General features: G+C 37.3%; 1 protein-coding gene across 1 annotated transcript; it reads left to right on the forward strand.

Annotated features, from left to right (window-relative positions):
• Nucleotides 1–491: 491 nt before the first annotated feature.
• LOC306769907 (bcl-2/adenovirus E1B 19 kDa-interacting protein 2-like protein) lies at nucleotides 492–8675 on the forward strand (the record flags this gene model as incomplete). The annotated part of the gene is made up of 14 exons (XM_079258674.1): nucleotides 492–505; nucleotides 1577–1645; nucleotides 3893–3999; nucleotides 4251–4307; nucleotides 4534–4611; nucleotides 4769–4834; nucleotides 4993–5076; nucleotides 5506–5667; nucleotides 5737–5982; nucleotides 6067–6169; nucleotides 6434–6565; nucleotides 7850–7936; nucleotides 8033–8131; nucleotides 8651–8675. 14 exons carry the CDS (start codon nucleotides 492–494, stop codon nucleotides 8673–8675), a joined length of 1329 nt encoding a protein of 442 aa, XP_079114800.1.
• Between the last annotated feature and the right edge of the window lie 6684 nt (nucleotides 8676–15359).

Genomic DNA, 15359 nt, shown 5'->3' on the forward strand with positions numbered 1-15359 from the left:
GTGTGTGTGTAATATATATATATATATATATATATATATATATATATATATATATATATATATATATATATATATGCATATATTATACATTTTATACACATTTACTTTCTTATGTTTGTAAAAATAAAAATGTGTTTAAATGTATTAAGTTATAAATCTAATTTAAACAAAGGTATACATTCAGATATATTAAAATACATTTTGAAATAAAATGGTAAGACAAGGCTATTGGTATAAGATCGCATGTACAAGATTCATCTATTTCAAGGTGGGCTTTTTTGGTTTTGTTTTTCCATCTGTTTGTGATTCATTTTCTTCACAAACAGATGTTTCTATTGAATAATTTAAACCCTCAGAACAAACAAAACTGCAAGATAACAACTCCTTCCGTTCTGCAATCGACCCAGTATGCAGACAGACTGGGCCGCAGGTTTAAACATGTGCACTGCCGCTCCCTCCTCGCCACGCCTGGTTGTACGGTCACAGTTACCATGACAACCGGGCGGTACGCTCAGGCTTGCAACGCACCACACCTCTTTTGTCCTGTTGGTTGAAAGTACAGAGAGACAGACAGGTAGCCTCGGTGGTGGGAGTGTCAGAGTCCACTCATAAACTCATTTTAAAAAATGGCTGCGATTGTATCAGCTGAGTCATCAGATGTGGGGCAGGTTCCTGAGTGATTTCCTAGCTCTTGGTTCTGTATTGGTCTGTCTCGCGCTGTCACACCTGTCTCTCTTCACCTGGCAGTCGACGGGCTGAGAGAGCAGAACTATTGTAAGTCTCACTGGCTTTAACCTTCTCTGCAATAAACTCTTCTGGTTTTTAGAGGGTTGTTTTGAAGTTAGCTAAAACTTTTTTCTTTTGCTTGCCTGTAAATGTCAACATCAGAACTGTATTAATAAAGATTTACTTCAGAGTTTCAACAACATGAGTTAGGAAGTTGTTTTTTTTCTGGTGTAGATCCAGTGAACTAAAATCTTCATGCACTGACATTTCGCATGGTTCAGCATTATGTCCAAACAGGTTCAGTTTGTTTGGGTTGTTTCTTGTTCCACCATTTGCCTGCTGCTAATAGTCAAACTATTCCTTGACACTCCTAAAACACAGAGTACAGTCATAATATTTCACAATTCAGCTGTTCTGCAATATTCTCTAAATGCACCTGGGTGTACATGAACCTGTGAACTACTTACTGTTAGAAAATATTGCCTGATAATCCATGTTAAAAGGAAGTTTTTGTTGTCTTATCTGACATTTGTGTACAGTAGTAATGGTGGTGACAGTTAAAAGCGGTCTGATTTGCATGTTTACTGTTTATTAAAAACAGATTTAAAGATGCATGGTTGTCAGCAGCAGCTTGCTTTTGCATTGTTTGATGCAGTGACTGATTTTCCAGTTCTGTTTTTACTGAGTTGTTATGATCCAACTATTTCTGCAGCAAATTAATTCAGGTTGCAGCAGTGTTGGTTTAATTACCCGTTTGTTAAAATTAGCAGCTGCTCTAATGATGAAAATACACTGTTTTCATGTCATATAATTTATAATATAAATAAGTGCTGTTATTTTTCTTTCTCAGAAGCAGCAAGAAAAACATGGAATCTAGAGAGGAAGAACAAGAAGGAGAAAAAGAGAAAGAAACTTCTCGGTAAGACTTCACCTTTAAGATCTTTTTTGTTATTGTCTTTTATTTGTTTACTAAAAGAAGAAATATTGTCCCAGTGTTGCTGCATATAGAGATTGTTGATCAGAAGTTTAATAACAATATGTGTTATATCGGTTTACTGCATAAAGATAAAATGTTTTATGGCACAAATTCTGGCACAATATGATTTTAATTCACTTCAATTCAAAACTCAGAAACATATTATTATCAACTCACAAAAAGGCAACTAAAACATCAAAATGATATTTTATCCCTAATTTTCTCAACATATATTGATGTATTGCCATGTTTTTTACTCAATTCGTTTTCATATTGTTTTAATGATGGTTTCTTCCTTGATAGCCTCAGATGAGCAAAACAAAATAGTTAATGATGGACCTAAATGCACCACTGATTAGCGTAAATAGCTTGTTTTAGAAAGTAAGTAAATCAAGGGAGAAAATAGATTTGTGTTTTTGTTTTGTAAATTACAAAAAGTTATTCCAGTAACGTTCCAGTAACATCCCTGGAAAAAAAAAATCAAAGTCAAGGTCAAGTTTTTTTATGAAGCACAACAACCCCAATTATCCAAAGTACTGGAATGAAACAATGAAACTGTAAAGAAAAAAAAGGTCAATAAGATAAATAACACAGAAAGAAAATAATTTTTAAAAAGTATTAAAAATGTTTGGATTAGCTGTTAAAAAAAACTTAGTTCTATAAAAAAAAGTATTTAAACTAGAAAGTTTATGAGAAACTCTGATGTGAAAAAGATTGTTCCAAAATTTAGGAGCAGCCACAGAAAGGCTCTGTAACACCTAAAAAGAGCTGGGCAAAGACATCAGAGTTGCCACTGGAACATATTAGCATAGCAACTCTGAAAAGTATGACACAATTCAATTCAATTCAATTCAGCTTTATTTGTATAGCACCACTTCACAACAGTGTTGTCACAGGGCACTTTACATACACATCATTCATAGCCATACCATTATTAATAATGACTGATAAAATCTAAAATTGAAACCAGTGAAGAGCAATGAGCACAGAGGTCATGTGATGACATTATCTCCTTCCAGTCAACTTATAATCAGCTGCATTGTTAGCAAACTACCAGCGATGAAGAGATGACTGATCTAAACCATGATATAAGGAGATGCAAGTCCAATCACGACATAATGAGTAAATGGAAGACTTTTCCTAATCTCTCTCAGGCGGTAGCATTTGATCTCACCAAACAGCCTCAAAGTAAAGGCGACAAACCCTTAGTCAGTTATTTGCTGATCTTGTTGTCCTGAGGTTGACTGTATGAAGTCAATATATCAAGAGCAGCAAGAGCACTAACACCTTTTGGACATGGAAATTATTTTAATGGATTTTAATTTTGTTCAAACATATAGTTATTTCTACTAAAAACACACTAATAGAAATCTGGTTGTATAGAGAATATTTGCCAGCTAAAGAACAGCAGAAAGCCTTGCTCTGCACCTTCTAGGTAGGATTGATGTGCCTTCACCGGATGATCTTGTTTGCTCATATTATTTCTTATTTGGTCATTTTCTATTTTTTATTATTATTTTCTTATTATATTTTACACATTTAATGTGTTTTATGTTGTTATTTAATGTATTGCAAAGCAGAGCTGTACCTGCTGTTAAAGGGCTTTATAAATGAACTCATTTGATGTGGTTTGGTTTGATTTGATTTGGGGCATAGTGGTCAACAATGTGATTTCACAGTAAGAAGAAGGTCACTAGTTTGAGCCTTGGCTGGGGGAGGTTTGAATTCATTTCATTGTGGATTGATGTTCTTTTGTAATTTCAAACGTTGAAATTATTGTAGAAAAGGGCCTGCCTTTAACCGATTAGTGTTCTTGTAAGGGGAAAGACATACTGGAGCTCTAAGCAACAACATTATCTGATGCTTAAAAGCCAAAAATTCACACAGAAACACTCTCTGTCCACAAAGAAAAAGCTGCAGTTTAACAAAGACGCTTTCTTTGTGCTGATTTTATATGACTGCTGCATGAAAAGGACTTTGGATAAGAGGTTCTTAATGCATGTTTCCAAACATCTAGTTTAGTTTAGTTTATAGAAGCATCAAGAAGAAGCATGGTAATAGAGCTCACTTACTCATAAATATCACTTTGTTTTGTCATTACATTCTAAAAACTAATCACTAACCGTTTTTTTCATGAAAGATCTGAATAAATTTCATAATTCTATCATATGCATGTGTTTCTGAGTGCAGGACATTTGTTGCAGATGAAACCACTGATGCAAGCACGACTAAAGAAACAGCAGCAGCTCTCACATGTACTTCAACAACACTGTCTACATCATGTGATGATCAGACAGGTAAAGATAAGAAGTCAATCAGTATACACAACATCATCATAATTTCACAATATTCCTGCAACTCCACTGAGAAGTTTAACAATTACTTTGCCACAACATAAAGTAAACAATCACATTTTAATTTTATTCAGTCTTTATTGCATTTTTATAGACCAAATAAAAGTATCAGACAGAGAAATCAGGTAGATTTTAATCCTCTTGACAGACTTGAGCTTTAACCTGCACCTTATTTTCTAAATGTTTCTTCACAGAAGATGAAGAAGCAAAGCAAGATGTTGCTATGGAAACAAAAGATGCCAGCACATTAGGTAAGAGAAAATATTAGGTCAGGTATCTATCTATCTATCTATCTATCTATCTATCTATCTATCTATCTATCTATCTATCTATCTATCTATCTATCTATCTATCTATCTATCTATCTATCTATCTATCTATCTATCTATCTATCTATCTATCTATCTATCTATCTATCTATCTATCTATCTATCTTTATATATTTATATATGTGTGTGTGTGACTCTTTTTTGTAAGGTGGGAAGAAGGAAGAAGAAGGATGCAAGGAAGAAACATGGATTACAAATGAAGAGGATGAGGAGGAGGATGAGCAGGGTGAAGGAGACTATTCTATTTTTATTTTTCCTTCAAAGCCTTTTATATTCTTACAATATTTGCAGTTTTTGTCGACAAATGACACCTAATAGGTGTCTGACGTCCTGCCAGTTGTGTTTACCACATTCTCCTCTGACTTTCTATCTTCTTTTATCAGAAGATGTTGGGTACATGGACTCTGAGTTTGATCAAAAACCATCAACCCCAAGCGGAGACAAGCCAGGTACAGTAGTTGCTCTGCTACAATATAAAATCATACTTATATAATTCCACTTCTGCACACACACATAAACAAGTGCATGTTTCTAAAAAGTTCATCAGCAAATAATTTTGTGAGAATACGTCATTATAATTTTGTGTGTCCTCACTTCCTCCCTGCAGCTCCTCCCAGCAGTCTGGCTTTGTCGGGGCCACGGCCGATAAAGAAGAAAGTTCTGGTGGCTCCAACTCTCAGTCTGTCATTAGGTAACATAGTAATAGCTGTTTTGGGATAGTTTGGGTCACAGAACCACAGCTCAGGCTCTGCAGCAGTTTGAATAATGTCATTTTGATATAGACACATATGTATTTAATTTATTTCCAACCCAATTTTATTCATAGCACACTTTTAAAACAAGATAGTTGTGCTCTACACAACCATGGGCTTATTTCTTATAAATGTGTCCACTGTGGAGAGTCTCTATCTATGCTCCTTATTGGCCAGACTAAAAGGATCTGTAATGGGTATAATGTGTATCCTCTGGATGTCGAGAAGATGGGACCTCCCAGGAGAGTGAGCTGCTAGTAGACAGCTACAGAGTCTCGGCATCAACCACTGGCTCTGGATCACTTGTCAACTAATCACACCACCATCTTGTTATGTGATTCTTTAACATGTGGGTGTTTCTTCTTCAGGAGGCAGTGGGTCAGTGGTTTCTGATGACTTCCCCTCAGCCTTCATATCCCCCTCACCTGAGAATGATGACGACCCTGCCCTTGACTTTGACTTGGATGCCCTAGAGACACCTTCTGACAGTGAATCGCTGCACCTCCCCACCTATGACCTGGACCTGGAAGGTGAGAGGTCAAGCAAATGTTTTGATTAATAAGTCTATGTTGCTGATGAACTGCTGCACTGTTTTCCAGATGACCTGCGGCGTCTCGGCGTGGCGTCCAGTCGTACCAGAGCGCATGGCTCCAGGTCCAAGTCAGATTCTAGGACTGGATTGCTTCAAGGGATAGATCAAAGTGGACTGGGAGCTCTGGAGAGGGATGATGTGGTGGATAGTGAGGGCACTAGATGGCGCTGTTTCTCCACAGGCGACCCTCCGTTGGAGAGCCGAGTCAACATGAGCGTCCTGGAGCCATTCCTCAGGGTGCTGTCACATGGAGGTAGATGAAGCCCCCTTCACGCTGGTCTAGCTATTTTATAATAATCTGTTACCTTTAAAGTAAATATTGGTTGTCATCCCTCAGGTTACTATGGTGACAGCATGAATGACATCATCGTATTTTCCTCCTGTTACCTGCCAGAGAACAGTCTGGAGAATTACCAGTATGTGATGGATAACCTGTTCAGGTACACACACACATTCCTTTTTACTATGTTTGTGAGTGTTATGTATTCTTAGGTGTCCAATATCTGTATTCAAATTATGATTATAAGCCTGAATGTAAGTCTGACACAGGTACAACACCAGTTTCCACCTGCTGACTCCAGTTCTGTGCAGAAGAACTTGATCTTATACATGTTGTTTTGGAAGTTATATTTTTAATCCGATAGGCTTATTCAACACTTACATGATGGCTTTGTTTGTGACTCGGACCTCTTTCTGTTTCTCAGGTTTGTTGTTGGGACTCTGGAACTGATGGTAGCAGAAAACTACGTGATAGTATATTTTTGTGCAGGAGGTCAGAAGGACAAAGTACCAGGAATCAGCTGGCTCAAGGAATGTTACACTACCATTGACCGAAAGTAAGAAAAACACAGGGGAACAGAAAAGATAAACAGACCTACACCAATCTATATTTTCATTTATATAGCAATTTTCGTACAACAGAGCAGCATGAAGCAATATACACAAGAATAACAACTAAATGTCAACAACAAAACAAAATAAAAAATAAGCCTTCACATAGCCAAACATGTAACGCAAGCAAATTATAAGCAATAACACACATCCAATTGTTATCTTTCACACAATCAGACAGGTAAAGAACACCAAAGTACCCCTTACCTACCAACTCCAACACCCCACAGACAATGAGGACTTACAGAAAGATGCTACACAGTGTAAAGTGGAGGTCTGATGCAAAAAGATTCAATATATGGAGCTGATTTGGTCAGCTTAGATCATTTGTAGCATTAATTTGGAATAAAACTAAACGTTTAAATTCAATTGACCTTGAAAACACTGAGATCTCTTCAGTTTTGTCTTCCTGAACATTATATAAAATTATGAGATAGACTTGTGTGATTCTTGCAGTTGCGAAGAGACATTAATATTTTAACAACTTTGATGATAATTTAGCTCACAGAAACAAAATAACCAAAAGATAAGAGGAACAATTGTTTGTCTAAGCATTTTTGTGTCAGCAAATACTTTTCACCTCTCACTCTTTCTCTCCGTCTTTACTTTAACTCGTGTCATAACAGCGAAACTCCAGTAGAGAGCATCATATCGTTACCCAACCAAACCCAAAACCGATATCAACTGGTGTCACATATGATCAGCGCTACACTGACTTTAATATAAATCAACCTGTTGTTTTAGTCTGTGATATACTGTACATTTGACTTTTGTTGCAACAAAATTTTAACATCGGCTCAATTTTGCCATTTTGTTTTGACTTTTGTCTTAATTGGTAAATGGTAAATGAACTTGTACTTCTATAGCGCTTTTCTAGTCATACAGACCACTCAAAGCGCCTTACACTACTTGTCACATTCACCCATTCACACACACACTCATTCAACACACTCATACCCCGATAGGCACATCGGGGGGCAGTTTGGGGTTCAGTGTCTTGCCCGAGGACACTTCGGCATTTCAGGGGAAGCCTGGAATCGATCCCCCAACTTACCAGTTGAAGGACAACCAGCTTGTGTGATTGTCTACAACTATACAAAGCTACTGTATAAATTAAGTTTAAACAATGGCTAAATGTGCAAACAAGTTGCAGTTTTAATGTTTGCAGAGTAAATTTAATCAGTCAAGGTAACGTGTTTTTGTCTGTTTGTATGTTCATCTTTCTGCAGGCTGAGGAAGAACCTGAAAGGTTTCTATGTGGTTCATCCCACCTGGTACATCAAAGCGCTCATCACCATAATCAAACCATTCATCAGGTCTGCTGCCTCCTCTTCGTCGATCCTTCTGAGTTACAGTGATAAACAACAAAACTAGCTAACGGAACATTTTTGTCCCCTCATCCTCCTCTTCAGTTCAAAGTTCAGCAGGAAGATCCAGTTGATCGACAGCCTTCAGGAACTTTCCAGCTTTATCCCCACTGAGCATGTGCAGATTCCAGAAAGTGTCAGAGAGTGAGTGGCATTCAATAATTAGATTAAAACCACATGCAAAACAGAGATTTGAAGTTTGAAACAAACATTTGTTGAGACGTGACTTAATTGTTTCTGCCTAGGCAATGGTGGTTTGTCCGTCTGTCTGTCTGTCATAACTCAAAAAGTTATGGGCGGATTTTCACTGAATTTTCAGGAAACTTGGGGGTGATGCGGAGCACTGCCTGGATCCAGGATCTTTTTAAAAGGATTATTTTACTATGGGGAAAATGGAATAATTTTGTCAATAAAGCTTCTAACTCCAAAGTAATGCTCAACATCACTAGCAAAAACAAAAACAGAACAGTGGCTTGGTTAAAGCCTTTACTCTCTGAATGCTTCTAGTTATTACTGGATTAATAGGCCCAGGCAACATAGTCATCCTCGTTACCTCGGCTATAAAAGGGCTAAATTTGTCAGAAAACTCCAGAAATTAATGCAATATGTTCTTCAGCTCATTAATGGCTCAGCACCATGACGATGTCTCTGATTTTCTTGCAGGTACGACCAGAGCCTGTCCAGATGAAGCTCAGATGATGCTGGTGATTGAAATATTCCTTGCTGCTGTGTTTATTCATACAGCTGCCTGCAAACTCCACCCAGCAGGAAGAGCATGAGGGTCTTCTTCAAAGCCATCTTATCAGTGGTCCAGGACAAACTCTGACAGTATCTGTCGGCGGATCTCAGGCACGAGTGACGCTGGTGAAAAACAAGCAGTGACAAAAGTTTCCGCCTCATGTGAGGGTCATCGTTAACAGTGTTGATGTGACTTAGGCACCAGATATTCCAGGCTGAAGTGTAAAACAGATTAACCTAAAATGTAGGTCTACAATTTTTCGAGGGGAAAATACAGAATGCCGTACTCAGCAAAGATTGTGACCTCTCTGATTTAAAACCACTTGATTTTTATTTATAATTATATCTAAACAAATTTTTAGTCGTAGTTTTAACTTATTTTCAACTTTCATTAAATGAAAGCTATCTTTACTTGAGGAGATACTGATATAAACACAAAATACTAAATGTCAAAGAATTTCTGTGTTTTACAGTCTCCAATGACCAAAAATTATCATCTTCTTAAGAGCCAAACAGGGTTGTCCTTTTTTATTACATTGTTGAGAACCAGAGTGCCGGAAACTGCTAAACATATCTTCCTGATGTTTTACAATTTTATTCAGTGTTGTTGCAACCTGGTGAAGGTTTTTAATACTTACTCTACTACGCATTTTCAGATTTATGAGCATGAGTTGAATTATCAGCCCTGCCAGGACCAGTGCTTCATTATTCTTATCAATGAATAAAATCAAAATATCTCATCATTTTGATATTTGGGACTATTGTGAAATTTAGATTCTTTCTTGACCACTTGTCAAGTTCTTTCTTTGAGTGTGATCCTTTCAGAAAAAAAAAAAAAAGAGTTTATAGAGGTTTTGAGGGCTTAAAGCTCCTCCAGTACCATCTGAGCTGCCGGTAATAGAAAGTATTATCACAGCTGGATGTGTCAGCACAGGCTGGGGGGTCTGGACAAATAGTTTTGGTGTGTAAGAAACTGACTGAATGAAATGACCTGGAAGTGAGAGCTGTTAGACTTCTCCAGATACAAAGGAAAGGAGCGCCAGTGCTTCCTATATAATATCCTTTACCTTCGAATACACTGGGTAGGATACTCATCCTTTACTACAAAAGGAGATAATTCCATCCCATGATTTATGGTGGTTCTGCAGCCCAAATTCCAGTAAACATGGGACAAGGAAATTACAGTAGGAGCACTGTAGTCAAACTAAAATTTCCCCTTTGTGCCAAAAACCTTTTTTAACTGTATATTACAGCCATTAAGTGGCAGGAGATTGTTTCATTTTAACCAAATTCGTGGAGGTTTGCTGATTTTATTTTGTATTTATTCATTTTACATTTTTATGCTCTGGTTTGTTTTGCAGCAAATTTAGTAATTTCATAAAGTTCAGCATTCCTGCTGACAAACAGGTTAAATTAAAACATTTGACCTTTTAATAGTAATCTATTTAAACCAAGGATCTTAGCTCCAAGTTCTCGAAGGCCACTGTCTTGTTTCCCTGCTCCAACACACCTAAAACTAGGATGACATGGATTCAACAGCACTTGTTGTCAAGCTTTGCACAATGGCCCATTAATTTGTGTGTAATGCATTATTCATTCATTCATCCATTATCCACACCGCTTAGTCCAATGAAGGGTCACGGGGAAGCTGGAGCCTATTTCAGCAGACTTTGAGCGAAAGGTAGAGTAACCAATTAACCTAACATGTCTTTGGATGGTGGGAGGAAGCCGGAGTACCTGGAGAGAACCCACGCATACACAGGGAGAACATGCAAACTCCACACAGAAAGGCCACTGACCAAGCCTTGCCCCAGCTGAGGAGCGAACCAGCGACCAGGGTTTCTTGCTGTGAGGCCAAAGTGTTAACCACCACATGCCACCATGCAGCCGTGTGATACAATGATAGCAGGTAAAACATCTTAAACCAAAATTTGAAAAAGCACATTTTTAGAAATAATGAAATAAAATAATAATAAAGAATTAACTTTTACCATTCAAGGGGAGACTCAGATCCAAAAGGCTCCTCTTGGTAAAGCATATTTGCTTGGCAGCCAGACCATCATTCTGCAGTAACGATGCTGGACAGGACAGGTTAAATAAAAATAAATATATACTCTTTACTATGAAAAAATATAGCATTTCTGTAGCTTCATGTGACTTATATATCACAATATTCTTTTCTTGTCTTCGCTGAAATGATCTCAGTAACTAATATTGTATTGTTATAGGCTGTGTCTGTTAAACAAACTAAAAAAAAGTAATAAATTAAAGCCATCTGAAGATCATTTTTTTTTATTTGAATGGGCCCACAGCTCTGATGCCTTGGGGACTCCCAGCAAGTTGATCAGGATCTGACCTCAGTTTTCTTCCAGTTATAAGGCAGATTTTAAAACACTGGAGTGAACTGTAAACTCTTTCAGTGTTTGTGCAAGAGAAGCAACACTGTGCTCATTTATGAAGCACAGGAAAACACATAAGTGTGTGTGGAAAAACGGCTTTAGACACCTTGTGGTCACATGATTGTACATGCATGGTTTTGGAATCATAAAGATGATCATTACATTCAGCTGTAAAAACTGATAGAAGGTGAAGACATTAGTGTTAACAGAAGTGTTACAGTAAGGTTAGGTTCATGTAAGTTAAGTGATGGAAACATAATGGTTTGTATGTATAACTGGTCTGTATGAACTGAGCCCCTGGTCAGGAAATGGAGGTTGACGGGAAGGAAGTGAGGTAGTTGCTGAGGAAACTCCATAAACACAAAGCAGACTGTGTATGAGTCCAAGTCAACTTTGTTTTTATGAAGTTTTTTCTTTTTTTGGCTATTTATTGACATATAAACTCGAGGAAAGAAATATATACTGGATTCATTCTTGCACAAAATTAAAACCTGTTAATAAGAAACCAACCAGCATCATCAAGTCAGTTATGCTAATTTACAATTAACAAGCTGTTACAATATTATAATATTAACAAGCTTACATAAGAAGAATTCCAGTGGTTGGATCTTGCTAACATTTTATGCTCAGCTGATAAGACTTCTAGTGTGATTTACAAACAGCTGAATAAAGATTGAATATTGAACAAAGAAATTAGTAGAAGGTCAGCTACAAACTAGCTGTGCGCTTTGAGCATTACATATGCAACACACATGTCTTAGGTGCTGCTAGAACCGCCCTGCAGCAGCATGCCTTATGAGTCTCAGCCTGTTACTTATTTTACACACATGATGAACCAAGGAAGTGGTTCTCACAAAATGCTTATCTAAGACGTTGGTTGGTCATTGTATGACTGCAGCTGTGGCAAAAACCCAATGTCAGGGTTTACGTTGAGGTAGTATGTTGAAAAATACATTTAAAAACTGTCAATTTGTCATTAGAGGATTAAAAAGTCTTATGTGGCTGCTGTGTGGTTAAAGCTGGTTATCTCTGGATGGATGGATGGAGGGATGGAGGGATGGAAGATTTTGACAGCAGTAGCAGCACAGTAGCAGTGCTGTTACACAGGGCAATGTAAATACACATCAGCAGCTGCAGCACATCATCAATCCATGATGGCAACACACACCACTGCTAAAAAGACAGTATAATACTATCCTGTTTTTTATTTAAAAAAAAAAAAAAGTTTAAATAAATGTCATGACAATTAACGCTAATTTGTAGCAATAAACACTACTATCTTCTCATGTACTATCCCTTTGGGATGTCAATTTCTTCTGCACCTGGTTGTGAGGGTCTGCTGAGTCCCTGTGTGGTCAACTGCATGCAGCCTAAATAACATTAACTGTGTGGAACACAGAAACCCAGATCCAGGCCATACTATGTGTCTAAAAATATGTTTCTTCAATTCAGTGAAAAAAAAAGGTAGCTTCCTATTGTAGCTTCTCATTCCTTGCACAACCATATTTAAAGACACGCCCTGTGGTGTGGAAAAGAATAAACTCATTTATAGTTGTGGCTTGTTTAAAAGAAGACTTCAGTTTGCTAGTAAGCAATGGAAATAAAGTCAAGGTTTACCTTAATTTCAGAGTGATTGGTGTGTAACAAGGGTAAATGATTTGAAAAATACAAAAAAAAAAAGGAACAAGAGCAGAAGTCAAGCTTAACCATTTATTTATGCAATCAAGCTTTTCTAGCTTACTCTATAAACCATCCAGTTGAGAATTAGTTTATCCCTCTGAAAACCCATACACCCACACAATCTACTTAAGTACATAGCACAAGATAGACAATATCACAGTATTACAATATCACTGCAACCCACTACACAATAACTCTGCACTGGTGTCAGGCCAAAGACCAGGACTGGATAGACTACTTCTAAGCATTAATGGAAAAGGAGATTGTTCTTACAGTTTTGTTTGTTGGGCCGATTTCTCTTAAAAAGACAAACAAAAAAAAAAAAATGTAAATGGTTAGTCTGCTCTTACACTTGCTACTGCTGGAAGCCTGGAGAAATAGCTCATACCTGCAGCAGACTGACTGAAAATAAACAAAATGACGACATCTTAAAAAGGACACCAGGTAGCGGTACTTCACACTGTGAACCAAGAAATACAAAATTTCTATAAACAAAAACATTTCAATTTGATTTCTTAAAATCATCAAACACAGTATACTCCTGTGTCCAGTTTCATTCATTTGCCCAATGCAGTCTGCCATAAATATGTGAAAACCACAACCAAAATTTATCAAATACAGCTGCAATACCAGTTGCAAATTGATGCAGCTATGGAGAAAGAACAAATGTTGATTCACTACAAGCTTATTAAAACAATGCCACAGCAAAGATGATCAAAGTTAATGACTTCAGCTAAGTCTCCTCTAATTCAAAATTACAACATTTAGGAGATATCATACACAGTTTCCTACATATTTTTGGTTTTTTTTGCCACAACTCTCTTAAAATTTTTTAGTAACAGTTGATATCGGGATTGGAAGTTAAGAGTTAGACAAAATTAGTATATCAGACATAAGTAAAAAAGCCAACATTAAACATCCCTACTAAAGATCATATAACAGAATATTAGACTGTGTGGCCACTTTTTTAACCATGCAGTGAAGTTTATTCTAATGTTACATTAGCGACAGTTCACAACAGTGTAGTTTTTGTTGTTGTTTTACCTCATAGTGTGACTTCTTAAGGCAAAAAATAGTCCTTAGTATCAGGTGATGTGCTGTTTGTGTAAATATCTGATGCACCACATCATGATATTCCAGCTTGGAAATCTAAACCTGACTAAAATGAGAAGTGAACTGAAATTGAATGAAAACATCAAAGCAGATGATGTTTCATTGTGGTCTCAAGCTTAGGCTTAAGTTTCGGATCATTTGAAATACCACAGTTTTACCTTGCAGCATGTTGTGCTTTGGCATGTGTTTCCAATACGTAAAGGCACATGATTACTGACATCTAGTTGTAAAGATAGGCATAAAAATGACTTCATATGGAAAGCACAGTTGTGAACGTTGGTCGTCAATGACCAAATGACCAAACACGTTTTTATCTGCAAGTGGATCCAGTAGCCTCAGGTGCAGCAATGGTTGCACCACATGTTAGTACTCGGTGCCTTTTAAAGCAATATTTATTGCAAATGGTGCCTCAGCACCCATTAAATAACACTAGTTCTGCAGTTTTAAAGCTCAGAGGGGTTCTCACTTCACACAAAGAGTTGTTTCGTCAATTCAGAGACAATATAATAATAATAATGTTGGCACAAACTATGCCAGCTGCCATGTATGTGAACCCACAGCAGGTGAATACAAACATGAGCTATTGTAGTTAGATGGTTAGATGCCAATAGAAATAATCTAAAATTATGTATTTTTTCTGATGTTGACCTTTGGTTTTGTTGCACACTGCACCTTTAAGTGGTATGACATCAGCCATGCTGATTTCTTAACATTAACATTGAGAAAATGGACTGGATGCACTACTTCAAAGCACTTCTGGGTGAGGAGATTGTCTTTTTAAGAGAAATCAGCCCAACAAACAAAATTGTAAGAACAAACAAATAAAAAAATGTAAATTGTTAGTCTGCTCTTATTGTTACTGCTGGTAGCCCGGAGAAACAGCTCACACCAGAATAGAGGGTGTGTTCCTGCACCACTATTCTGTTCAGACATGCCCCCTGAGTCACAACACATCTAACCTGGGATCTTGTGTGAAGTGCAGGTTATATAAACTCAGAATCTGAGATTTTGAATAGCTTGTCTAGTTTTTGCTGATAATTTAACACTATCGCCTTTTCCTAAATCTGTTGACACTGTCAATTGTGCAACCATTGTTCCCCATATTTAGGGAAGTTTGGGGATTTGAGGAAGTCAAAAAGTCGATGAGCCAGCTGGTTTCTTTGCTTCTCGGTGAGCAATAGTCCAGGGGTGCCTAAAGTCAGTCCTCAAGGGCTGCTGTCGATGTATCCCTGCTCCAACACGTGGCTTTCATTTAACAGATCCAACCGCAAATGAAGTTCTGCTCAATCAGTGATTAATTCGAGTCAGATATGTTAGAACAGGGATACATGGAAAACCTGCAGGATTATGATGGGGACCCCTGGTAATTTCTCATCTGATGACATCATTGATATTCCTAAACCAACTGACAATAAAGTTGCTTGTTTATTGAGCAAGTATGT

The sequence above is a fragment of the Telmatherina bonti genome (assembly GCF_933228915.1).
Source record: "Telmatherina bonti genome assembly, chromosome: 19".
NCBI lineage: Eukaryota > Metazoa > Chordata > Actinopteri > Atheriniformes > Telmatherinidae > Telmatherina > Telmatherina bonti.